Raw genomic sequence first — 26,258 nt, 5'->3', positions numbered from 1 at the left:
AACAATAGTGTTCCATGACATACGTATACCACAGTTTGCTAAGCCATCCCCCAATTGAAGGACATTTACTGGATTTCTAATTCTTTGCCACCACAAACAGGGCTGCTATAAACATTTTTGTACAAGTAATGTTTTTACCCTTTTTCCTCATCTCTTCAGGGTATAGACCCCTGCTGGGTCAAAGGGTATGCACATTTTTGTTGCCCTTTGGGCATAGTTCCAAATAGCTCTCCAGAAGGGTTGGATGAGTTCACAGCTCCACCAACAATGTATTAGTGTCCCAGATTTCCCACATCCCTTCCAACAATGATCATTATCCTTCCTGGTCATACTGGCCAAACTGAGAGGTGTGAGGTGGTGCCTCAGAGAAGCTTTAATTTGCATTTCTCTAATAATTAATGATTTAGAGCATTTTTTCATGTGGCTATGGATTACTTTGATCTCCTCATCTGTAAATTGCCTTTGCATATCCTTTGACCATTTGTCAATTGGGGAATGGCTTTTTGTTTTAAAAATATGACTCAGTTCTCTATATATTTTAGAAATGAGTCCTTTGTCAGAATCATTAGTTGTAAAGATTGTTTCCCAATTTACTACTTTTCTTTTGATCTTGATTACATTGGTCTTATCTGTGCAAAAGCATTTATAATTTAATGTAATCGAAATCATCTAATTGGTTTTTAGTGATGTTCTCCAACTTTTCCCTAGTCATAAACTGCTCCCCTTTCCATAGATCTGACAGGTAGACTAGTCCTTGATCTTCTAATTTGCTTATAGTATTGTTTTTTATGTCTATGTCCTGTAACCATTTGGATCTTATCTTGGTAAAGGGTGTGAGGTGTTGGTCTAATCTAAGTTTCTTCCTTACTAACTTCCAATTATCCCAGCAGTTTTTATCAAAGAGGGAGTTTTTATCCAGGTGGCCTGACTCTTTGGGTTTATCAAACAGCAGATTACTATAATCCTCTCCTGATTTTACACCTAGTCTATTCCACTGGTCCACCACTCTGTTTCTTAGCCAATACCAAACAGTTTTGATGACTGATGCTTTATAATATAATTTTAGATTGGGTAGTGCTAAGCCACCTTCGTTTTCACTTTTTTTCATTAAGCTCCTGGCAATTCTTGACTTTTTATTTCTCCATATGAATTTACTTACAATTTTTTCTAACTCGTTAAAGTAATTTTTTGGAATTTTGATTGGCAGGGCACTAAACAGATAGTTTCGTTTTGGTAGAATTGTCATTTTTATTATATTAGCTCTCCCTATCCATGAGCAGTTGATATTTGCCCAGTTATTTAAATCTAATTTAATCTGTGTGAGAAGTGTTTTATAATTGTTTTCAAAAAGATTCTGAGTCTGTCTTGGCTAATTGGTTTATCTGAAAAAGAGCTGAGAGGTTTGGTGGACTTCAAACTTATAATGAATTAACGATGTGATATAGGAGTCAAAACTAATGCTAAAGCTAAAACTTAATTTGCATTAATAATAATAATAATAGCTAGTATTTATGTAGTGCTTTGAGGTTTGCAAAACACTATACAAATAATACTTCATTTAATCCTTACAGTAATCATAGTAGTTAAGTATTATAATTATCTTCAAGCAAAGATTTAATGACTTGTCCAGAGTCACACATCTAAGTGTCTGGTTGCAGATTTGAACTAGTTCTTCCTGAATCCTGGCCCAACTGATCTGCTGCACAACCTAGTTACAGTGTTAAGACCAGAGAGATAATACGGTATACAGTCCTGCTCTGGTCACTTCTGTGACTGTGTTGAATTCTGGGAGCCACATCTTACAAAAGGTATTGATAAACTGGAAAGTTTACCAAAGGATTACTGAATGTATGTATGTTAGGCCATCCATAAATACTTGATAGTGCATTAATGGGCATCATCAGTTTTATATTTTATGCCTTACTTCAACCCTTTATCTATTTAAAAATACAATTGTTATCCCCATTTTACAGATGAGGAAACTAGGACAGACAAAGCTTCAGTGAGTTGCCTTGGATTAAGCAGCTGGTAAGTGTTTGAGTTCAGACTTGAACTTGTCTTCCTGATTCTATGTCCAATGGTCTATCAACTGTACTACCCAGCTGCATTCATTAATTGAGAGAGATGTTGAAATCTTATTAATTAATGAAGAAACATATAAACATACCCTGCACCCTCAAGGTTGGAATAGGATAAATGTTAATGAATCAAGTCATAGACTTCGAGATGACTTTTGACTCTGGACTCCGTGTAATATTTAGGAGTTAACTAAGTAGAAGTAATAGTTGAAACCAAGGGAAAAGACAGCGAAGAGAAGAGAAGGAGATGAGAGAGGAAGGAAGGGAAGAGGAAGGAAAGGAAAGAGGGGGAAAGGGAGAGGAGGAGAAAAAAGGAGAAGAGGAGAGGAGAGGAGAGATGAGAAAAAAAGAAAAGGAAGGACAAGGAGAGAGGGACAGAGAAGCAGATAGAGACAAATGAGATATAGTGAGAGACAAGAAAAAAAACCCAAAGAGACAGACATATAGACAAAGAATAAGATAAAGAAACACAGAAGATGAGTTACAGAGACAGATTAAGAGAGACAGAGACACAGGTCCAAAGAGAGATAAAAAGTCCAAAGTCAGAACCCAGAAATATAAAGAGAAGTCTGGGTTAGGAATTAGAAATGAAATGGTCAAAGAAGTAGAAATCCATCTACCTTATTAGCACAAGGGATATAAAGGCCTCGAAGACTGAGTCAGATTCCTCAGAGAGGTAAAAAAAAAAAGATTAGGAGATCCTAGAGTAAATTTTTAGCAGAGGTGTAAGGACAGAGGGCAGATTATAGGAAAAGAATGAGTGAACAGACAGAAACATTTTTGAGTAAACCATACGACCATAGAGTTTAGTCACAAAAGAGTTTGGACAGTTAAGTTTTTGGAGCAAGAGAATCAGATGAAAGGTTTATTTTGTTTTTGTTTTCTAAAGGTTAGGGAGATTGAAGCAGCAGCCACAGCAACTCACGTTTCAATGGTTTTCAAAATACCGAGTATAATATTTTAGACATAATAGATGTTTGAGAAATACTTATGAAATGAATGAATAAATAAGCTCCATTTCTACTTTATATTCTAGCTGGTTCAAGAAGCAAGCCCTGATGATCTGCATTCTAATTGGCTATTTAAGCCTAACTGCTCCCCAACATCAACCTGTTGCAGCTGACTGCTGGCGCTGGAGAGGATTAGCTCAGCCTGCCAGAAGGTACCAAATGAGGCGCCCCAGGACAAAGATGGGCAGAGTTTATCTTGATTTGCTTTCTTGGGTGGGAAGTCTGACAGCTGAAATTGCTGCTAAGACTATTCTCACTTTAAGAAATGCTTTGAGCATGAAAGCTCCTGCTGCTACCAGGGGAAAGCCTGCCTACAGAGTGTGTATGTGTGTGTGTGTGTGTGTGTGTGTGTGTGTGTGTGTGTGTGTGTGTGTGCGTGTTTGTGTGTTTGTGTGTGTGTGTGTGTGTGTGACAGACAGAGAGACAAAGAGAGAGAGATAATGGAGAAGGGAACAACAAAAGAAAAAAGAAAGGGAAGGAAAAAGGGAGGGAGAGAATGGGAAAGAAAAGAAGAGAAAGGGAGGAGAGGGAGGGAGAGAAAAAGAGAGGGAGAGGGAGGGAGGAAGGAAGAAAGAGCAAAGCAGACAGAGAAAGAGACAGAGAGACAAAAAGAGACCGAGTCAGGAAGAGATAAAGACAAAGAAAGGTAGAGGAAAAGAAAAACTGACAAATAAAACAATAATAAAATTCAATCCAATAAGCATCTATTAAATGTATATTATGTGCAAGGCAAACTAAACCAAGAAGAGTTATCCAATAAATGAGCTATAAGGATCCAAGAACAGATAGTTTCCAGTTTCTTTTATTATTCTTTTTTAGGTTTTTTTTTTTTGCAAGGCAATAGGGTTAAGTGGCTTGCCCAGGGCCACATAGCTAGGTAATCATTACATGTCTGAGGTCAGATTTGAACTCAGGTACTCCTGACTCCAGGGCAAATGCTCTATCCACTGTGCCACCTAGACACCCCTTGTTTCCAATTTCTTTTGACAAGGTCTATTTTGTTGGGAAACACTCCCTTAAACTTCTGAGGGATGTGAGGGGATTTCTCTCCCTTCCCCAATACTTGTACCCTGACAGTGATGACAACCACATGCACATAGAGGTAAGAACCTGTGCCTAAACATATCTGACCTTGAGTCCCTGGTTGACATTTTTGTTCTGTCTTCCGTAGTAAAGGCCATCAGATAATAACCCTAAGAAATGGATGTTCCCAGTTTTGTCCAAAATATGAATCTGAAGGGTCTAGAACTAGATATTTAATGAGAACTAAGATTTCCAAAATAGCATTTGGTGATTGTTGGTGATGTTTTGTGGAACAACTTTAATGGCTTCTAAGAGAAAATGTGCACCACTAAATATGTCGCTGCTTTAAAAAATTAAGATAGCCCAAGCCATGACTTGACTTACTAGCAGATCCATATTTATGACTTGAACAGTCAATACAGGTCCAAAATGAATGTGAAATATATATTGAGCATTCTTACAATAAAATGCCTTTCCTCTTTGGAGAGTGTAAATGAGATGATAGAGTTCTACTTTTATTTTAGACATTTTTTTGGTACTGGAAGAACTAAATAATTGTCCTTTATCTGACATTTGTACAGTGAGTAGTACACCGTATTAGAAAGGATTCTGTTAATCCAGGATAGGTGCTAACTATGAGCCATGCACAACCTTTGATTAAGAGATTTCTCCCGGAATCCTCTTCTGGATCGAGGATTAATGAATCAGAGAGAATGGAAAAAAACAAAACAAAAACAAAACAAAATCTGTTTCTCCCAGGAGTGAACTTAGTCTTTGTGAATTCTCAGATGTCGAGATTACATACCCAAGATCACATAGTGAGTGATCCCCCAAACTACTAGCACTCCCTCTTCCATAAAAATTGTCATACAACACACGGGATTCCATTAATGTATGTTGCGAAGGCCCAGCAAGCCTGGCAGCCAGAGAGGATTGTTGAGGAATGGTGGACAATGGGTTGTCATAGGATAGCGGTATCAGCACAGAGGCAGTTGTCATACCTTCAGAGTTAACTGGTCTGCTCATTCATTCCTGCCTAGGAAACAAATGCTTCTATTTGAGTCTTTATAGGAAGTACACATAGAAAGTGGCAGTTTGTACTCAGCATCTTTCCATGGTAGAATGAAAGCTACATTTATATAATGAACAATTTGAACAGAGGTGAAGAGAGTTGTGACTCTGGGACACTTCCAAGTCACTTCAACACTTTGTATTGCAGGCCAGAGCAGATGTGGACAGCATCTCCATCAGTAGAGCTGATGCCTCCCCAGGAGCTGCCCACCCTGTTTGCACCTTTGGGTCAGTACAGAAGACAAGGCTGGTTTGTGTGTCAGTGCATGCTGTCTAGTGGGGCCACCTTGAAAAAAGTAATGACCTTATTGTTCAAAAATGAACTGCTGCACCTGTCCTGTCACTTCCTATGGCTCTGGGGAAAAGAGGGAAAATGGTGCCTCTCATTTTGCAAGAGACGAGATATGTACTAAGGTTTACTTAATGAGAACATGGACATCCTTAAAGAAATAGAGTATTCCTCAAACCTTGTTTGCCATTATAGACCTAGAGTTAAGGTCTGGCCCCATGAATGAGAGGAGGCACAGGATCCATATTTAAGGGGTGTCCAATTCAATGAGAAACAAAGACCCAAGTGAAGAAAAACACTTTTATTTTGTACACACGCTAGGTCCTCCCTTTGACTACAAGACAGCCTCCTAAGAAGACTGGACTATCTCCTACTGCTTCCCTCCTGTTGCAGCTATCTGTCTTGTGGCTCACACCACTGTGGCAGCCTATATACACACGCACACACTTATCCTACAAGCGCAAAGATGCCACAAAAGGTGGTTTCACCACAGCGGGAGTCTTCCTTTTCATTTATGAAAGGGCAATGCTTTGTCTGAGGACCCAAAACAGAGGCTCACTGCTGGTCAGGGTCCAGCCAGCTCTTCCTGATTCCCTAGAGTGAAACTAGGATGAAGAAGGGATACAGCAAATAAAATCATTGCTCAGCTGAACCAAGTCAGTTGAAAACGGTATATCCCAAAATAGAGAAAAGCAGTGATTCGCTATGGAAAGTGGGAATTGGTTCAGGAATCCAGTCATTTATCAGACCACTGCTCCAAGGTGAGGGGGACAGTGGTTTGAAAACACAAGGTCTCATTTCTCTCCACACTTTGGCAAAAGTAGACAAGTCTCGGTGGTGACTTTTCCAGGGGGTGAAACTTCAATTCTGGATGTGACCTCTGTTATTTCCCCCCACATCTGTCCCCCATGAATGATCCAAACAAGGCTCACTCCTGGAAGAGGAGAGTGGTGAAGAGTGAGCACCAGTGGATAGGTCGGTCCTTCGATGGCACTTTGCAACTGCTCCTGCCTACCTGGGAAAGATGCTTCTGGAGTTGCTTGATTTTTGCCTTTCCCTAAGAAATCAGGCCAGTGTGGGTCTATGGGCCATGCTGCTACCCATTCACAGGAAGGATGGCTATATTTCCCCTGAGTTGACTCATTTAAAGAACAGGTATTTAGGAGAGAAGTTTGTGCTGCAGACATCTGCTCCCTTGGGACCAGATCCAAATGACCCACAGCTAAGTAAGTTAGAAGCAGCATTTTAGGTTCTATACCCATAACTAAGTTTCTACATTTTTGCCCAGAGCCAGGCAGGCCCAATAAGGAGGTGATAATACTGAATTGTTGGATTGCTTCCATTTTCATTCACTTTCAGCTTGATGACACTGTCTCCTGCTTCCAGGTCCTCTGAACCCCACGGTAGGGCTTCTAAAAAGTGGAACATGGTTGTTCCTCAATGGTTAGGCAGTGGGAGAAGTTGTGGGCAGGCACGTCCCTCTTTTGGCTTCAGGGACCCCTGATGGCTTCGCTTTCTGCCTGGCTCCTGGAAGACAGGGTCACATCACCTGGGTGAATGGTAGAACCCTTTTGGAGTCAGCCTGCAGGCAAAATACAAGACAAAGCAGGATAAGTCATTGGACCGGAATTGATCTGAGGGCTCTCATTGGAGTCAGAACAGGTTAGAAGCCAAGGACAGCTGCTGGGAGAGGTTAGGTTCATATTATGAGTCAGCATGGTGGGCCAGTCTCAAGGATGGGAAGCCAATGAACTAGATGGAAAGCTGCTCGGTGTACCAGCCCTTGGTCCCCCCCATGTGGAGTTTCTGGTGGCCTCCTTGCATAATGCTGCTGCAGAGTCAAGAGTCCACAGAATCATGTATCAGAGCTGGAAAGCAATCTGGCTAAGCCCAGGAAGGCCTAGTGATCTGCTTGGAGCCATGCAGCAGGTTAGTGGCAGTGCCAGCTCCAATAAACAATCTGCCAGCTCTCCGCCCCACGGCTCAACTATGCTGACACTACTCCCATTCCTCAGCAGTGAGATCTCTGATTAGCACCCTCGTCAAAGTCTAGTATTTCATGTTCAAGAAGATAGACAAACCACCAAATTAAGATGGGGAAAAGAAAAAAGATCAAGCTATGCCCCCCCACTCTGGTGGGAATAACTTCTCTTCCCTTTTTCAAAGAGCCATAGAAAAGAATCATGGGAATCTCAGGCAACATTGAAGAACCCTTTATTTTACAAAGGAAGAATGGGTCTAGAGAAGCTGAATGTTTGTGCCCTAGTTCTACAGCTAGGATAAGACTTGGAATTAGAACTCGGGTTTCCCAACTGCTAGTCATATATTCTTTCCACTGCACTATGAAGGACTTTGATTAGAGCAGAGATAAAAGGAAGCAAGCTGGAAAAGAACCAAGCAGAAGGGAAAGGCTGTTGTTACCTTCACTAGGAGAGGGATGAAGCTTTACATAATTAATCTTGAGGTATTCTTCTCAAGGGGCTCAGGAGAGAAAGAGATTGTCCGAGAAAGAAAGAAGGGATGTTAGCAAGGAAAAGAATAGAGTCATGCTCTATCCCACCCCTCTGAAGGTGGTCCTCACACTAGGTTACCACTTGCAAGTCCTTAGAGTAATATTCTCAGGCTTTGGGTTGGCTATACTTTGGCCAGTTTTTTTTTCTTTTTCAGTTTTTGCAAGGCAGTGGAGTTAAGTGATATGCTCAAGGTCACACAGCTAGGTAATTATTATATGTCTGAGATCACATCTGAAGTCAGGTTCTCTAGTGCTCTATGCATTGTGCCACCTACCTGCCTCATGGCCATCGTTTTTAAAGTTATTCCCTCTATTTCTTTTAGAGATTTCAAATAGCTCACTGGAGAAGGGTCTTCTCCCAGTTATTCCCACACCTTCATGCCTCTACTACAGCATTATGTATGTGTTGAGATCCTTACGCCATTTGCTACTTTGAGTTTCATGTACCATCCTAGTCTCTTTGGAATAATATTTAAGATTCCATCCTAATTTTTTCATGAAGAAATTTATAGGAAAAGCTCTAATCCTCCTTAAATGAAAAAGTTTAAAAATATAGGGGATTCAAATAATATTATCTTATGCCCGCTGTTTTTCTCTATTGTTGTCATCTCAACCTTTTACTATCCAGAAATAAAGTAGAAGAAATGGAAAAAACCTGGCGTAAAAGCTATTTGCTGATGCTAACAAACCTTTCAGAGTTCCCAGTCCCTTTGCATCTCCCTTTTCTTGAGTTTTATTCACTTATGGCTAGCCAGCCTAATCTCTACCCATCCCATTTCCCAATTCCTACCCAACCAAGCTTGACAAACATCAGCCACTGTTCCCAAAGAAAAGAGTTAAGTGGTGCAGTGGATTGAGTACCAGCTCTGGAGTCAGGTGTATCTGAGTTCAAATCTGACCTCAGACACTTAATAATTGACTAGCTATGTGAACTTGGGCAAGTCACAACCCCATTGCCATATAAATAAATTTAAAAAAAGAAGAGTCAAGGAGACAGCTCCAATGGTTCTGTAATTCCATTCCTTCTTTTTCCCTGTGGTTGCCATAGAGCCACGATTGCTTACATTCTCTTTTACTCCAGGTTGGAACTGAATTGCATCTCTTCAGATATCAAGCTTAAAGTAAAAAAAGGGGGAGGATGGAAATGAATAAAAAAGAGCATAAATGAGGATAGCAATGTAAGAGAGAGCACAGAGGTGACAAAGCAATGGGAAGCAGAAAAGGAGCCTCACTAAGATGATTGAAAATGGTGGAAAGAGCATGGTTTCCTCAAAACTAAACTGTAGCTTTGGTGGTCACCTAGATTACAGGTGCAAAGGTTAGGATAGTGGGTTCCATGATTAATTAGCTGGTAGAGCTGGCCACTACCAATTCTCTTACCTCAAGATTTGTTCTTGCCTTCTTCAAAACATCATGTGTCCTAGTTACTGGAACAAAAAGAAGACAAAAATTAGAAGAGTCCACGAATAATTCACCTTGGCTTAGGATGGATAGTCAACAGAGGATGGTCTTGCTTCTTTGGTTTACCTTGCTTGATCAATTTGGTCTCTCTCATTCGTGATTTCTGTCCCTCAGAATCCCTTGCCCCCTTATCCTATCACTATTCCTGCCACATTGGCCACTTCAAACAATTCTGCTGCTCAAAGATGCTTCAGAAAGTCATGAAAAGATGCTAACTCTCGGCCCTTGCTGCTGCAAAGCAATTTTTAAAAATTCTACCCTGGTCAGCTCTCCATTCCAAATACTCTCCATAGAGTTTCCTCAAAACCTCTTTCTCAGCCTCCCACAGAACCATTTCCCCCTTGCTTTCAGAATCTTGTGCCAACTTTACTAAGAGACTGTTCACCTCTACTTTTAGATATCAGCCCTGATCTATTTTCCTCATCATTTCTTTATTCAAGTCTTTGATGAAACATGCCCCTCCTCTATTGCTTACAAACTCAATCAAATCTCTCCCATCTTTAAATAAAAACAACACAAAACCCCTCACTTGACCCTACTTTATAAAAACTTTCACCTAACACCCCCTTCCTTTCAATCTATCCCCATGTCTCCTTTTCACAGTCAACTTCTAGGGGAAACCCCCACTACCATCTATACACTTTGCCTCCACATCTTTCTCTTCTCTCATTCATCCTTTGCAACCTGGATTCTGCATTTACCCATTGAGAATGCACTCTCCAAAGCTAATATTGATCTTTTAACTGCTAATGATCTTTTCTCAATCCTCATCTATTCTTCTTGACTTCCTTTGTAGCATTTGATATCTGTCTTTTTCTATGTCCTTTTTTATGACACTGCTCTCTCATTTCTCCTATCTGACTTTTTCTTAGTCTCCTTTGTGGGATCTTCATCTATGTTCCATTCCCTGACTGTGGATAAACTTAAAAGATCAATCCTGGGTCCTTTCCTCTTTGCTCTCTTTACTCTTCCAAGTGAACTCAATAGTTCCCCTGGGTTCACTTTCCATCTTTCTCTGGATAGCTTCTGAGCTCCGTCAGCACCTCCCTACTAGTTATTTTAAACTGAATGTTCTGTAGGTATGTCTAAAACATCATGTTTTCATAACAACCCTTTTTCTATTGAGGGTACTGAACTAATCATTCAGGTTCACAATCTCAGTACCATCCTTGAATTCAACCCTCATTCCCCATAACCCATCAGATGACCCATCTTCTCAAGTCCACCACTTCTCTCCAACTTTATTTCCTCCCTCCTGCTCATGAAATTGAGGAATCTGATATACAACCCCCTGATCTTGAGCAGTGTTGTCTGGGAACACTTACATTGATTGATAATGAACTGTTCCATGTTCTCCTTCAGTTGCTTGGTTGTCTTTAGACATTCATTTGTACTCTGAAGGAGATTCTCTTTTTCAGACAATTTGGTTTTCAGCTCTAAAATTTCTCCTTTCATGGACTCCTCCTAAATAAAAGACGAGAGTTTCAAAGCAGAATTCCACACACCCTTGTCTGCTGTAATTCTGGGATGACTGCCTCCATTATAGCCATCAACACCCCTTACTTTCCACTCAAAGCCTGGCTCTGAAGATAGGATTTCACAGGGATGGGAATTTAACATATTTAAAATAGGTGTACAGATAAACAGGGAGCCTGAATGAAATAGGACATGTCAGAATTTTAATTAAAAAACACATAATTTTCTTTTTTGCAGTTATCAGGGCTCTTTAACATCATTTGCATGGTTTCATTATATGAAGGATGACCATTCATTAAATATTTGTACATTTATCCAGCAACTGGGAGAATGAACAGACTGGGGAAAATGTGCATGTTCAGGTTGATCAAAATTTGCCAAATCTCTTCAAAACAAATACTCCTAAAGCTAATATAAGTATCTACAGAAGAATCTGGGCCATTAATCCAATATCTAACCCCTTCAAGGAAGAGAAAGGGGCACTGGACTCAATCTAGAGATTTTGTAGCTCAGGGGCCCTTTACCTTTTGGAGGGCATGGATCCTTCTGATAGTCTGGTGAAGCTGATGAACCCCTTTCACAGAACATATGTCAACTACATTCATAATTAAAGGGCATACTAAATCTTGAAATTAAAGATGTATTTTTTTTTCCCTCCAGGTTCATGGACCCCTTGAAATATGCCAACTTTGTTCTAGTCTGAAAACTAGGCTTATTCTCAGAGAAGAGTCCTTGGAATGACTAATTTCTGAGACCTATCCCTCACCTTGTCCTCCAGAATTCTAAGGTTCTAATGACATCCAAGTCTGTGCCTGGGACTTGGTAGTGCCAGTCTTTGATTGTGGAAGACTACTGGTATAGTATTGATGACTGTAGTGGAAGAGGTTAATGGAAGCTAGGTGGTGTAGAGAAGATGCTAGATCTGTAGCCAGGAAGACTTGAGTTCAGATACTTTCTAGCTGTGCTTGACCAAATCACTTAACCTCTCTGTGCCTCAGTTTCCCCACCTGCACTTACCTCCCAGAAATATTGTGAGGATCAAATGAGGTGCTCTCTAAACATGTTATGGATAAATGCTAGCTATTGCTATGATTCATAGAGAATGATGAATGCTAAATATTTGACTTTTTTTGCTCTAGAAAACTCCAGTTGAAAAAAATAGCATGTTTTAAGATCTCCAGGGGTGTGTCATTTCAATTATTTCTCAAACCCTTCCTGCTCCTCTGGTTGAGTAGCTCATCCCAGGGGACAAGAAAATCCATATGGAATCACAGATGGGAAACACAAAACTAGGAAGCCCAATCTAGATTCATCCTCCCCATTCACACTCCCTCTCTCTTAAGTCTAGCTCTTGGAGGTTTCCTTTCTCTGATGTTCACTCATAATTTCTCTTGGGGGAAACGTTTCAGTCTATCCTGAAACATGAACCACCTCCCTCCCACCTCTTACCAATTTCCCCAGCTGCGTAGGGCTGTGGGCACTGGGTAGGGCGGCTCTCCAGAACATGGTGAGGAGAGAGGCAGACTCCTCAAAGATTTGGTGCAGAGTGTTGGTGCTGCCCCGGAGCTGGTGGATGCTTCCAGAGGTGAGGACCTAGTAAAGGAGAGAAGGCAGACAGGTTTGAAGGGTTGAACATGTGATCCATGGCAAGAGTTCTGGCTGGCAGAATAGATTATCTTGACCCCTAAAAATCCTGTTTTTAACTGGATAACCCCAAAAATGAAATCTTGAATAATAGTTTCCCTGCTTTTAGCCTCTGGTCTCTGATGTAGATTTCCCTCCTTTTAGAGGCAGCTAGTGGAACAGTGGGTAGAAGGCAAAGTCGATTTGAGTTCAAATTCAGCCTCAGACACTGGCTATTTAATCCCAAATTAATCACTTAACCTCTATTTGCCTTAATTTCCTCATCTGTAAAATGAGAATAATCTAGCACCTACCTCATAGTCTTGTTGTAAAGATCAGAGATATTTGTAAAAACAAATTTAAATGCTTGATAGCATACCTGAGACATATTAGGCACTATATGATAGATGCTTATTCCCCCCCCTTCATTCTTCTCCATCTGTGCCCAAATCTCCTCTCCCCTCCTACTTCAACACCCTCTCTCTGGCTATTGGGGCTCAGCTGTCTCAGGGTATCATTGCCCCCCCTTTTTAGCGGTCAGTGAAGAGATGAGTTCTGTGTGTCTCAAAGTTTACCCAGTGACCATAAATTCAGGAACTCCTAGTTTTATTCTTGACCTGTCACCTACTTGATTGGCAGTTTGGATTTTGCACTAAGTTGAATCTATTTACCACCATAGGTCGATAAGAGAGATTGGGCAAAGATTCCCCTCCTCAGGCATCATACTACAGTTAATGAGTGCTATATAACATTTATAATGACCAAGATGTTCCTTCCCTTCCCTTCCCTCCCCTCCTCCCTTTCCTTCCTTCCCTTCCTTCCTTCCTCCCTCCCTTCCTTCCATCCTTCCTTTCTCTTTTCCCTGCTTTCCTCCCTCCCTCTTCTTCCTTCCTTTCTCCTTTCCCTTCTCTTCCCTTCTTTCCTTCCTCCTTCCACATTCCTTCCTCCCTTCTTTCATGCCTTCATTGATATTTTGTTGAGTTATGTTGTCTCCATCTGGCTTCTATAGTTGATTCCCTTTGAGGCAGTGCACATTAACAAAATACTCAAACCCTAGACTTCACTTGTCACTGTATTATTTCCAGCCCTGGATTATTATTCCCTGTCTCCTTTCCTCATCAGCTACTTCTAATCAGTGTCAACTATTTCACAAGAGGACTTCTATTGATCGCCGTCCCTCTGTCTCTATGTCTCTCAGTTTCTCTGTCTTTCCCCGTATATCTCTATTTTCATTAATGACCTCTGTCTTTTACAACATGATGATTGCTGGATGCCCACATATTCACCACCACCCTTGTAAATACAGCCTTCTGTGCGACAAAGGAAAACAAACACAAACATCTATACTACACAACTGTGCCTGAAAGCTTAGGCAACATTTCAGAATCTCAATCCCCCTCCTCAATTTTTCTCTGAATTTTCCACTAATTTTCCCAGAAATAATTTTCATTTTCATTTTTAAGTTTATATGACTATAGTCTTTGCGTTGCTTTCATGGTTCTGTTTAATTCTTTGTGCATTAGTTCATATAGGTCTTCCCATGATTCTCTGAATATCTTATGGCTAAAAAATTATATGTCACAGTAAACAATTGCCAATTAATGGTTACCCATTCCAGGTCTTGTTAAGATAAAAAGAATAGGGTTATCTGGGGGATTTAATCTCTCCTTGAAGTTATATGTCCTGAAGTGGGAATTTTGGGATAAAAAGGGCTAAGAGGTTTAGTCATTTTTTTCACATAATTCCAAACTGATTTCTGAACAGTTGGACCATTTCATATCATTATGAACAACATATCAGTATCTATCTTCCTACAGTCCTTCCAACATTGTTTCCACTTTTTTCATCATTTATAATTTGTTAGGTATAAAGTGAAAGCCAGACTTGTTTTAATTTGTATTTCTTTTTATTAGTCATTTGATAGTTTTAAGTCCTTTTGAAAACTGATCATATTTTTTCACCATTTATTTACTGAGCAATAGCTCTTAGTCATAAATGGCTATTATTATATGTCTTGGATGTTAGACTTTTATCAGAAGATATTTGATGAAGAAATTCTTCCCCCCCCCACAATAAACAGGTTTTTTTGCTTATCTAACTGTATTGACTTTATTTTTGCAAAAGTTTTCTAATTTTACTTAATCAAAATAATGTTTTCTTTTTTATGATCACCTTTCCATTGTTTGATTAAAAATTCTCCCCCAGTCATAGTTATGAATGCTATTTCCATTTTCCTCCAATTTTTTAATAATAGGATCTTTTATATTTGGGTTATGTATATCAATTTGTAACTTACAAAGATATTCATCTAAACATTATTTTTTGATAGTTTAAAAAAAGTTTTCCCCCACTTTCATATCATGAAAATTTTTGCATTCATTTTTATAAGACTTTGAGTTTCAAATTTTTCATCCTTACTCCCTTCTCCTCCCCTCTTCTGAAAATAGTAGTTTAATTATAGTTTATACATGTAACTATCATATAAAACATGTTTCTATATTAGTCTCAGTTGTGGAAGAAGAAACAGATCAAAAAGAATAACCATGAGAAAGGATAAAGTAATTGGCAAAAATATGCTTCTATCAGCATTCAGAGTCCATCAGCTCTTTATCGGGATGTGGATAGCATTTTTCTTCATGAATCCTTTGTACTTGTCATTGTGTTGTTGAGAAGAACTGAATCATTCATAGTTGATAATCACACAATGTTGCTGATTGTCTAAACCTAATTTTTATTTCCAGTTTTCAAGGCAGTTTTTGGTAAATATGGAGTTGTTGCTTCAAAAATTTGTATTCCTGGGGTTATTGAACACTGAATTATTAGGTTTGTTTCACACTCTTGCTTATCTGCTCAGTTGTGTTGGTTATTTTTAAATTTTTTTTAAACCAGTACTAAATAGCTTTGATGAATATTCCAGAAAGTCTGGATATATTCTCCTCTTCTATATCTAATTTTCCAACTATTCCTCTTGAGATTCTAAACCTTTTGTTTTTGAATGTGAATTTTAATATTTTCTCTAGTTCTGCAAAATAATACCTTAGTAGATTGTTTGGCATGGCACTAAGCCTGTATTTTAATTTAAACAAATTAAAATTTTAATTTAAACAAAATTTAAACATACTTTGTTGATGGAGCTCAATTATGGAAAAATGAATATTCAATAATTTAAATTTTTCTTTATTTTTATAAAGAGTGCTTTGTTAATTATGTGTGTAGATATAGATTTCTAGATTATACATATGGAAATGTGCATGTGGTCATAGTAGATTGACTCCAAAGTATTTTATTCAATTGGTGATTATTTTGAGTAGGATTTCTCTATCAGTTTCTCTATCAACATAGAAATGCTGGAGAGAAATCGATTTATGTTGTATTCTACCTTTACATTAGCTACTAATTGACTCAGCTAATTTGCTGATTTACTCAAGTCTTTAATCTACAAACAAGAATATTTTCATCTCTTCTTTGCTAATATGTGTGCCTTTATGTATGTCTTATTGCCAATCACTAGAAGTTATAAAACTATCAAATAATAAAGTCTGTGCTTTATCCCTGCATTTATTAGAGAAGCTAATGTTTCTCTATTGTAATAAAGTCAGTTTTGGATATTAGGTGTAAACTTTGATCACATTGTAAAAAGATCTTAACCATGCTGTGTTTTTTTAAAGGTTTTTTGCAAGGCAATTGGGTTAAATGGCTTGCCCAAAGCCACAAAGCTAGGTAATGATTAAGTCTGAGGTCGAATTTGAACCCAGGTACTCTTGACTCCAGGGCTGGTGCTCTATCCACTGCGCCACCTAGCTGCTCCTTTATGATTTTTTAAGATTTTTAACACAAGAGGTTGCTTTATTTTTTCCCAAAGGCTTTTTGTGTTATCTATTGACATTATATATTTTGTTTTTAATGTGATTATATTCATTGACTTCCTATTGTTATACCTTCCTTGCATTTCTTTGTTTTGTTTTGTTTTGGTTTTGTTTTTTGCAAGGCAAATGGGGCTAAGTGGCTTGCCCAAGGCCACACAGCTAGGTAATTATTGTCTGAGATCTATTTGAACCTAGGTACTCCTGACTCCAAGGCCAGTGCTTTATCCACTAAGGCACCTGGCTGCCCCATCATCCTTGCATTTCTAGTAGAAACACAACATGTTCATATCAAATAACTTTTTGGAATAAAAGTCTTTTTGCAAGATTTTTTATTTAATTTTTTTGTGTCAATATTCACTATTGTATTGGTTCATACTTTTCTCTCTCTCACTGTTTTACTCTACCATAGTTTTGGTAATCGGAACATCTGTATTTCAGTAAAAAGATTTCTTGTACTGTTCAGTTCCTTAAATTTTCATCTTGTTTTCTTTGTCATTTTGTTTCAAGCATAATACTTTATCAGCTAAAGACTTTTTTAAAAAAAAAATCTTACCTATTAATTATTCCTTCTGGGTTGATGAATTCCATTATTAAGATTTTGTGGGGTTTTTTTTAATGCTTGGGAGTTCAGTTTATACTCAGTCTTTACTGAGTAGACTTTTTGCCTTTTGTTTTTTTTTTATTAGTAGTAGTTAATTATAGCAGGGTTCTTTCCTTGCTGTTTTGACCCCCTCCCTCTTCCAGTGCTGTGACTCCCCACCCCCATTTTCTCCAAAAGGTTAAACATCTTCAACCCCCTTGAATTGATGGCTATGAGGGACAATTAAGTTGATGTAAATTCCACAGAGAGGGGAGGGATAATTTTTCTAGTCTTCCTTCCCACAGGCATAGAAACCCTTTCCCCTCTAAATGGATCCACCCTCTGTTCATAGCTGTGATCCTCCATCAAGTATTCTACTGTTATAGACCTGAGAGGGTTCCTCTGAGGTTACTGCTATGAAGGGAGAGGGTTGCTCCATAGCCAGGGCTTGAAATTCAAGGTCAAGTTACCAATGAGGTAGCTTGTGTTGACTGAGCTCAGTATATAGGGCAGCCTGGAGACATGTAGGCTGAGTGGAAACTTTAAATATTTCAGCTCTCCAATGTCATTTCAGCCAATTTTTTAACCTCATGTGATTTTTCTGCCTTCTCAGCCTCTGGATGAAGATTGAATTACTACAGATGGTGTTTTTTTGGTCTTGATTTTCAAATGGTTAGGCCTAGGGAATTAGGATAAAAACTACTCTGCCATCTTGTGAATTGTGTAACCAAAAATGAGGCTTTATATTCCATTCTTGCTTTTATTTGTTTTTTAATGGTTTAACTAGTATTAATTACTACATTTTTACAAGAATCCAAAAACTAACACATACTTTGATATATTCCATCATTATTGCTATTAGACATTTATCAAGTTTTACCAAGAACCAGAGACAAAGTAAAACATGGATTATGTGTATTTGTGGGGTATAATGGGATTATGCTTATTGTTTCATAGTGTTGAATCACTTTGCATTTCTAGTAGAAACACTATTTGAATATTTTGCTAAAAAATTTTTGCTAGATTTTGTTTAATTTTTTTAATATCAATATCCACTAGTTATATGGGGCAGCTAGGTTGCACCGTGGATAGAGAATAGGGCCGGAGTCAAGAAGACTCATCTTCTTGAGTTCTAATTTATTCTCAGACACTCAATAGTTGTGTGACCCTGATTAAATCGCTTAATCCTGTTTGCCTTGGTTTCCTCATCTACAAAATGAACTGGAGAAGGAAATGGCAAACCACTCCAGTATTTTTCCCAAAAATGGAAATGCATTGCAAGACTACGTATTTATAACCTATATCAAATTACTTTCTCAAAGAGAGGGGATGGGAAGGAAGGGAGAAAATTTGGAACTTGACTTTTTAAAAATAAATGTTAATTATTTTTGCATGCAACCAGGGAAAAATAAAATGCTAAATACATTTTTAAAAGGTTAAAAAAACAAAAAAGGAACCCCCCCCCAAAACCTAGGTGGGTCAAGAATAATCAGATACAACTGAAAACTACTGAATTTTGCCTGAATATAAGTAGATGATTTAAAAACCTACTCATTTCATTTCCAGATGATTCTCTCCATTTAATGCTCTGTGTACAAGATTTCTTGTATTGGATAGCCCTACTATCTTATCTGAGCCCAATTTTTCTGTCATAGTAGATTTTCCAAGCTAAGAATCTCAGTGTAATCTTTAACTCATCTAACTTTCATGCTTGCCTTAAGTCCTTTTCAAAGCAACCCTGTCACTCAAAACACATTTAACCATCAGTCCATCAAAAAGCTCTCTTGTCACTCAAATGACTGTTTAACAGTTTGTCTTCTTTGTGAACTTTCCATCTTCACTCCATGTAAATGTGAATCCTTCATGATTAATCTCTCTGATGCTCCACTTGAAGTTAGTGAACTTACCCCTAACCTGTAAGGATGCCAAAAGATCCATACGTCTTAATGTTTTTATTCTGCCATTTACACAGCCCTGAGGCCCTGAACCCTGCCTCCCTAGGATGGTCACTTCTTTGTGAATTTAGGGCAATGAAAGGAAGGTGAAAAAAGATATGAGGATTTTGACAATTGAAACAATACAGCTCGTATGCTCCAAGCAGGAGTGGAAAGGAAATGGTCTGATAGTGAGGCAGCTGGACCAAGGTAAAACTAAGAGAAGACAGAGGAACGCAGAGAAATCAGGAAGCCTGGAGGAAAAGAAAAAATGTTGGGGAATGAGAGAAGAGGAGAACACAGAGGTGAGAAGAAAGAGATGAGAAAAGAGGACTTTTTTTCTAAGAGTCAGTGATCTCATTACCTCAGCACCTTGAGCTTCCAGGGTAGGTGAATTGAGAGTAACTTGCATGAGAGAAATCATCTTATGAACCAGAACTTTTCCTTCTAGGATCTGCTGCTTCAGGGCACTATAGTCATCAATATGGCCAATCACATGGCGACCACACTTGTTGGCAAATGAACCATCAGGAGCATTCCCCTCCAGTATGGGAGGGGTCTTCCTTCCAGGGAACACATCTAAACCGAAATCTGAAAAACACAATAAAGCTTAATTCAAAACTTAGTCATATTACTGAACACTCTGTGATCACTCAATGCTTTAAAGAAACCAAAAGAGTGGAAGAGGCTGGCATCTGGAAGGATAATCTCTGGGAAATGTCCAGGACTGGGGGTTGTAGGTTGAGGCAATTTATTCTAATCTTGACAGCTTTTTCAATTCCTAATAGTGATATCAGGTAATTAGATATAATGATACTTGTTTTTTTAAAAATAATGAAAGAAAAATAGGTTTGGGGACAATCTATTTTTGTTGGAATAAACAGTTTGGGGGCAGAAAAAGCAAAAATAAAGGAATTTTTATTATTTTATGTTTTCTTAGATGGAGGGGCAGTGTGGAGTAGTGATTAGAAGGTTAATATTAGAATCTAGAAGACCTGGTGAAATCCTGCTTCTGGCACATCTATGAGTCATGTAACCTCACGATGCCTCAAATAACCCTTTAAGATTTACAGACAAATTGCAGGCCTGCATTGATGAAGGAAATTTCTACATCAATGGATTTAGTGATCCAGACAGGAAAAAAAAATAGAAAACTTTCAAAGGGCAAAGGAATTCTGGTAATAATGAAGAGGAAACATAGAAAGGAAACAAACCATAATGGTAGAAATGTATTGGGTGATAATGACAAGGCAGGGCTTACAGCTTGAGAGAGGCAACCAACACAGATAATAGACGACTATATCCGCATTATTCCTCTGAGCTCTCATCATTCTCCTCAGTTGTCATATTTTTACCTTTTGTTCTCTGGAACGGGGAAGACTCTGGGTGAAGAGCACTGGCTGTGGCCGTGGAAAAGACTGAAGGTGGAACGTTCATACCAACATCCCGAACTGGAGGAGAAGAAATTGAATCTGCACCAGAAAGACAAGCATAGCCATCAGCATTCCACAAAGCACTTTCCTGGATATTTGCAAACCTAGTCTTTGTTTTCTCAACTAATGTAACTCAGTAATCACACATTCCACAGACCCTTTTATGCGTTTGTGTGTTTGTGTTTGTGTGTGTGTGTGTGTGTGTGTGTGTGTGTGTGTGTGTGTGTGTGTTGGGGCAGGGGGAAGGCATAGATAGAGAGAGACAAAGACTGGAGAGACAAGAGACAAATAGACATGGAGACAGAGAAACATCCAGAGAGATCCACCGTACAGTAAATCATTTTTATGTGTCTTGGAGTGGCCCTAAACACGAGAAAAGATTTTTGGACCATCATAAACACACACACACACACACTCTCTCTCTCTCTCTCTCTCTCTCTCTCCATATATATATAGATATATATATATATATACACACACACACACATGTTCACGTGTGTAAGTGTGTATGTATATTTTTTAAAACCTACTGCTTCACTGTAATAATTAGGAATGGGCCTCTCAGACTCTTGGAAAAGTCTCTTTTAGAGGAATCCCTAAATTACTGGAATAGACTGGAATCTTATTCTTTTCTTAAAAAGAAAAAAAATTTGAAAAGCATTCCACAGAAAAACTGCCAAACCAAGATATGAGGAATGGAAGCCCATTCTACTCACCAAATTTGGCATGAAAACTTCACAGCATGCGAAGGATTTAAAAAACAGATAGCTAGCTAGTTAGTTAAAAGACAGACAATAGATATAGAATAGACGACAGATAGATGGAAATAGAGAGATAAATAAGATATAAAAAAGAAAAATTGGGGAAAGAAGAGTCTTTGGTAAATAGAAATAGGAGATTGATGGAGGCCTGTTGGAGAGAGAGCATGGAAGGAGGATCTTCAGGGATATATAACAAAAAGAATAGAGAGCAATTTGCTGGCCCTGAAATAGAGTGAAGCCCAGTCTCTACAAAGGCTGTGATATGTGACCTGAAGGAGAAATAAGCAGTATAATAAGCATGAGAACTAGTTATTTCCTGGCAGACAAGAAAAGGGGGAATGAATGAGTACACAGTAGATAAGAGGACAAACTGAATGTGACCACAACGATCATATCTTCAGGAGACAAAAAGTACAAGATCAAGGAAAATCAGGGAACAGGTACTCTGGAAAGGAAAGACAGGGGGGAAGTTTAGAAAATAGTAGCCAAGGAAGAATACAACCTAAGAAAAGCTGAAATGAAATACTGGAAATTTAGCATTAGAGAAGTCGGAGAGAGACTTTTTCCTTCCAAGAATGAGGCTGAGCTCATGGCTTCCATACCAACATCTCTGGAGGTAACTTAGCCAGCATGTACCTATGAAGGCAGAAGGCAGGGATGTAACAAGGGTGGACAGGACCCCACCTCGATCTGCTCTAGCCTGAGCTGAAGCATATGGGAATTGAGCTGGGGTCCCTGGCCTTTCAGTGACACAATTGTCCAGTACTGAAGGATGTCAGAGCAATATTCTGGTTGTCTTGAAGGCATCAGGAGGGGCCTTTGCATATCAAAGGAGGTGAGCTACTGAGCCTAGAAGAGTAGACCTTCAAAAGCAGTGACTCCCCCATTTACTGAGCATGTGGGAACTCTAGGGAAGCCTCCTGTCTCTTGGATTTCTTAGGGGACTGGGGTTGGGGTGGGGAGGCTATGATAATTGCTCAAACTTGGCAAACCTGGGCCTGCACCCAAGCACCCTGACTGACACTTCTGCTTTGTGCTTTTTTCCCCTAACTTAGGTGACTGAACCCTGATCCTGAGATGGTTCTCTTTAGTTTTAGCAACAACTTCATGAATTAAGAGTCTAGGATTTCAGAGATTCCTTGGTTGGACCTAATTAGAAGGAAAGGAATTTCTACATTTATACTCTTCTCAGCAGAGATGCCCACTACCAAGAGAAAGAACCCAAGCTATGGCCCCACTGACCAAAAGACATGGACATTGAGGGAGTTGTTTGGAGAGTAGAGTCAAAGTGAAGATAAAATGGCTATTCAACAGTGGGTGCTTTAATGTTTTAAGTATCCTGCCCCTAGGCCTTCTCTAATGAATATCACAAGGATCACTGTGGTTCAGGATGTGGGAATGAGTCAGGATCCCTCTTGGAAGAAGTTCAGATGAACCACTTTGAGAATTCTCATTCTACAATGCAACCTGAAGGATCATGATTCCCAAATGGTATTTGGTGGCCCCATTAAGGTCAAAAGCAAACTGTGATATCTAAATAATTGAAATTCAATTAAGTAATTAAATTCAGATAGCTTTTCTTGAGCATGAATCATGTGTCACATGTCATGGACTTGAGGAATAACAAAAGAAGTAAAATCCATTGTCCAGTTTCTTATGGAATTTATAATCTAATAGGGGGAGCAAGGATAAGACAAACTCAAATGAATATAATACAGAGTATATAAAAGAACCACAATGTAACACCAGATTTCAAAGGATGTCTGGCAACTAGAAATATTTCATGAAGGAGAACAGTTTTAGATCCCATAGGAGACATAAACTCTATGAAATTTTATAAATGCCTGCCCTTGGGCAGCTAGATGGAGCAGTAGATAGAGCAAAGACCTCGGAGTCAGGAGGACCTGAGTTCAAATCAGCATCAGACACTTAACTGCCTAGCTGTGTGACCTTGGGCAAATCACTTAATCCCATTGCCTTAAAAAAATAAAAAAATTAACAAAATGAATGCCTGTCCTCAATGAGATTACATTAGAAAATAGAAATCTCTTATTAATATGCAAATGAATACAAAAAGTGAAGACTGTTTTGTTATTTAAAAAATGTTTTAAGTATAACCTCTTGGGATTTATAGTTTATAGTCATGTTTTAACTTTTCTCAATGTATGCTTATGAGTCTTTTGTGTTTTAAGCATTTCCTTTTAAAAATTTTTTCTAATCACATGCAAAGTAAGTTTTCAACATTCATCCTTTTGCAATCTTTTGAGTTCCACCTTTTTCCACCAACCTCTTCCCCTCCCCTTGGCAGAGAATAATCAAATAAAAGTAGTAAATGTACAATTGTGTTTAATATAGTTCTATATTAGTCATGTTATGAAAGAGAAATTAGAACTAAGAAGGGGAAAAAATCAAGAGAAAGTAAGAAAAAAACATTTTAAAACTTTTAAAAAGTGAACCTAGATGCTTTGCTCTGCATTCAGATACCACAGTTTTTCCCTCTGGTTGTGAATGGTATTTTACATAATAATTCTCTCAGGATAATTTTTGATCACTGAACTATTGAGAGGAGCTGCAACAACCATGCTGTTAATATGTACAATGGTACGCACAATGTACTCTGCTCGCTTCATTCAGCATCAGTTCATGCAAGTCTTTCCAGGTTTTTCTAAAACCCTACCACTCATTTCTCATAAAACAATAGTACTTCATAATATTCATATACAATAATTTGTTCAGTCATTCCCCAGGGGAATCCCTTGAATTTCCAATTCTTTGTCCAACAAGAAGAGCTGCTATAAATAGTTTTGTACATCTGGATCTTTTCTCCTTTTTTATGATCTCTTTGGGTTAAAGATCTAGCAGTGGTTTGATGGACCAAAGAGTATACATGCTTTTATTACTTTGGCCATAATTACAAAATTGTTCTCCAGAATGGTTGGATCACCAATAATGCATCAGTCTCCCAGTTTCCCTATATCCTCTCTGATGTTGTTCATTATCTCTTTTTTTGTCATTTTAGCCAATCTTCTATGTGTGAAGTAGTACCTCAGAATTGTTTTAACTTGCTTTTTTTCTCTAATTAATAATATTTTGGAGCATTCGTTCATATGACTATAGATAGCTTTAATTTCTTCGTCTTAAAACTGCCTATTCATATCCTTTGATCATTTATCAATTGGGGAAGGACTTTTATTCTTATATATTTGACTCAGTTCTCTATATATTTTAGAAATGAGAAACACCAGCTATGAAAATTGGTTCCTAGCTTTCTACATTCCATCTAATCTTGCTTGAATTGGTTTTGTTGTGCAAAAACTCTTAATTTAATTTTGTACAAAAAATAATTTTTCAATTTATAATGTTTCTCTCGTTTGTTCATAAACTCCCTTCTCTGGACTTCTGGCCAAGATGGCGGAGAGAAGACAGGCACAGTTCTAAAGTCTCCTGATCTCTTCCCCATCTATCACATGAAACAAACCTCTTAAAAGAAAGTCAAACCAGAAAACCCAGAAAGAAAAGCCAGGAGAGGAAGATCTACCTCAGGATTTGTCTCCCACAGCAGCCTTGGCTGAGTACCAGCAGGTGAGTCTGGGCTCCGAGGGAGACGCAGCCTGGGATCAGACAGATTAAGAGCTGAATTGGAACAGGTAGTCTGAGGGCCTGAGAGCCGGACCTACTGGATCAGTGGTGGGGCTGGACGAAAGGGGCTTGGGTCCGCGGGGAAGCAGAGGCACTGGTGTTGGTGCTGTCCCCCTGGAGCTCAGGGACCAGGCTGGGGGAAGAGTTCTGGTGCAGGAGAACTGCAGACACCATCCCTAGGGCTTCTCTGGTCTGAGAAACTCTGAGGGCACGCCTCCATTGCACAGAGGCTTTTCCTCAAACAAAGGCAAATTACTTCTGCCTCAGGCCCAGGTGTGTGAGCAGAAGAACCAGCCCAGCTGAGGAATGACCTCAGGCCACGGTAAAGCCCACCATTGATTGAAGGCAAAAGAATTCAATAGTTCCAACTCCTGCCTTCCTGCAAAGGGAGAAGGCCTCCCAACCAAGGTCACAGACAGCCCAGAGAGGGCAACCAGCACCTCCTACTGGCCATCCAGAGAAACTGCACTCAGTAAAGCCTTCAGCGATCTTAAGCCCAGGTGAACCAGCCCCCCACCCCAACTCAAGGTCTTAGCATAATGAAGAAGGGTCAGTGGAAAGGTGGATCCATAGAAAAATTCCTGGAAGGGAAAGACCCCAACTCAGAGAGACCTGGAACCTCTGAGGAGAATACAATCTGGTCTCCAGCACAGAAAGACTTCCTTGAAGAAATAAGGAAGGAGCTTAAAAATTTGGGAGACAATTAATACCTTAGAAAGTACAACTGGACGAACACAAAAGGAGAATAAATCTCTCAGATCATCAATTGGACAATTACAAAATGAGAATAATTCTCTGAGATCCTCAAACGAGCAAATGCAAAAAGAAATTAATTCTCTCAAAACCTCAACTGGTCAAATGGAAAGCTCTTTCAAAAGTAGAATTCGCCAATTGGAAAAGGAGTTGCAAAAGGTTAATGAAGAAAACTCCTCCCCCCAAAAAATAATGGAGTCTACAGAAACTAATGACTCCATGAGACAGCAAGAGTCAGTTAAACAAAATAAAAAAATAGAAAAAATAGAAGCAAATGTAAAATACCTCATAAACAAAATCACTGACCTCTAGAATAGATGAGGAGGGGCAACCTGAAAATTATAGGACTTCCTGAAAACATTGAAGAGAAAAAAAGCCTGGACTTAATATTAAAGGATCTAGTGATGGAAAACTGCCCTGATATCATGGAATCGGAGGGCAAAGTAGTTATTGAAGGAGTACATCGATCTCCACCAGAAAAAGACCCTAAAATGAAAACACCAAGGGATGTTGTGGCCAAACTCCAGAACTATCAGATAAAAGAGAAAATCCTGCAAGCAGCCAGAAAAAAACAATTTAAATACCAAGGAGCCACAGTAAGGATCACGCAGGACCAGGCTGCATCAACTTTAAGGGATCAAAGGGCCTGGAATGAGATATTTTGAAGAGCATAGGAGCTTGGAATGCAGCCAAGAATCTACTTTCCTGCCAAGCTGAGCATTCTCTTCCAGGGAAAAAGATGGACATTT

At 39.0% G+C, this 26,258-nt stretch overlaps 1 protein-coding gene across 10 annotated transcripts in view; it reads right to left on the bottom strand.

The window, feature by feature from the left end:
- Positions 1-5,757: 5,757 nt before the first annotated feature.
- The window catches only part of PDE4DIP (phosphodiesterase 4D interacting protein), a 239,330-nt gene continuing 218,829 nt past the window's right edge, over positions 5,758-26,258 (bottom strand). For 5 of the 10 annotated variants that reach the window (XM_074188585.1, XM_074188592.1, XM_074188586.1 and 2 more), the window contains 6 exons: positions 20,279-20,395; positions 19,288-19,514; positions 12,370-12,513; positions 10,770-10,908; positions 9,364-9,410; positions 5,758-6,998 (listed from right to left, as the gene is read on the bottom strand). In XM_074188585.1, the coding sequence (XP_074044686.1) occupies positions 6,909-6,998; positions 9,364-9,410; positions 10,770-10,908; positions 12,370-12,513; positions 19,288-19,514; positions 20,279-20,395 (764 nt within the window). In that variant the 3' untranslated portion in view covers positions 5,758-6,908. The other 5 variants (XM_074188588.1, XM_074188587.1, XM_074188590.1 and 2 more) reach the window with 5 other exon arrangements.

This window comes from Macrotis lagotis, chromosome 5 (assembly GCF_037893015.1).
Source record: "Macrotis lagotis isolate mMagLag1 chromosome 5, bilby.v1.9.chrom.fasta, whole genome shotgun sequence".
In the NCBI taxonomy this organism is placed as follows: domain Eukaryota; kingdom Metazoa; phylum Chordata; class Mammalia; order Peramelemorphia; family Peramelidae; genus Macrotis; species Macrotis lagotis.
This window is presented reverse-complemented; position numbering and strand designations above follow the sequence as displayed.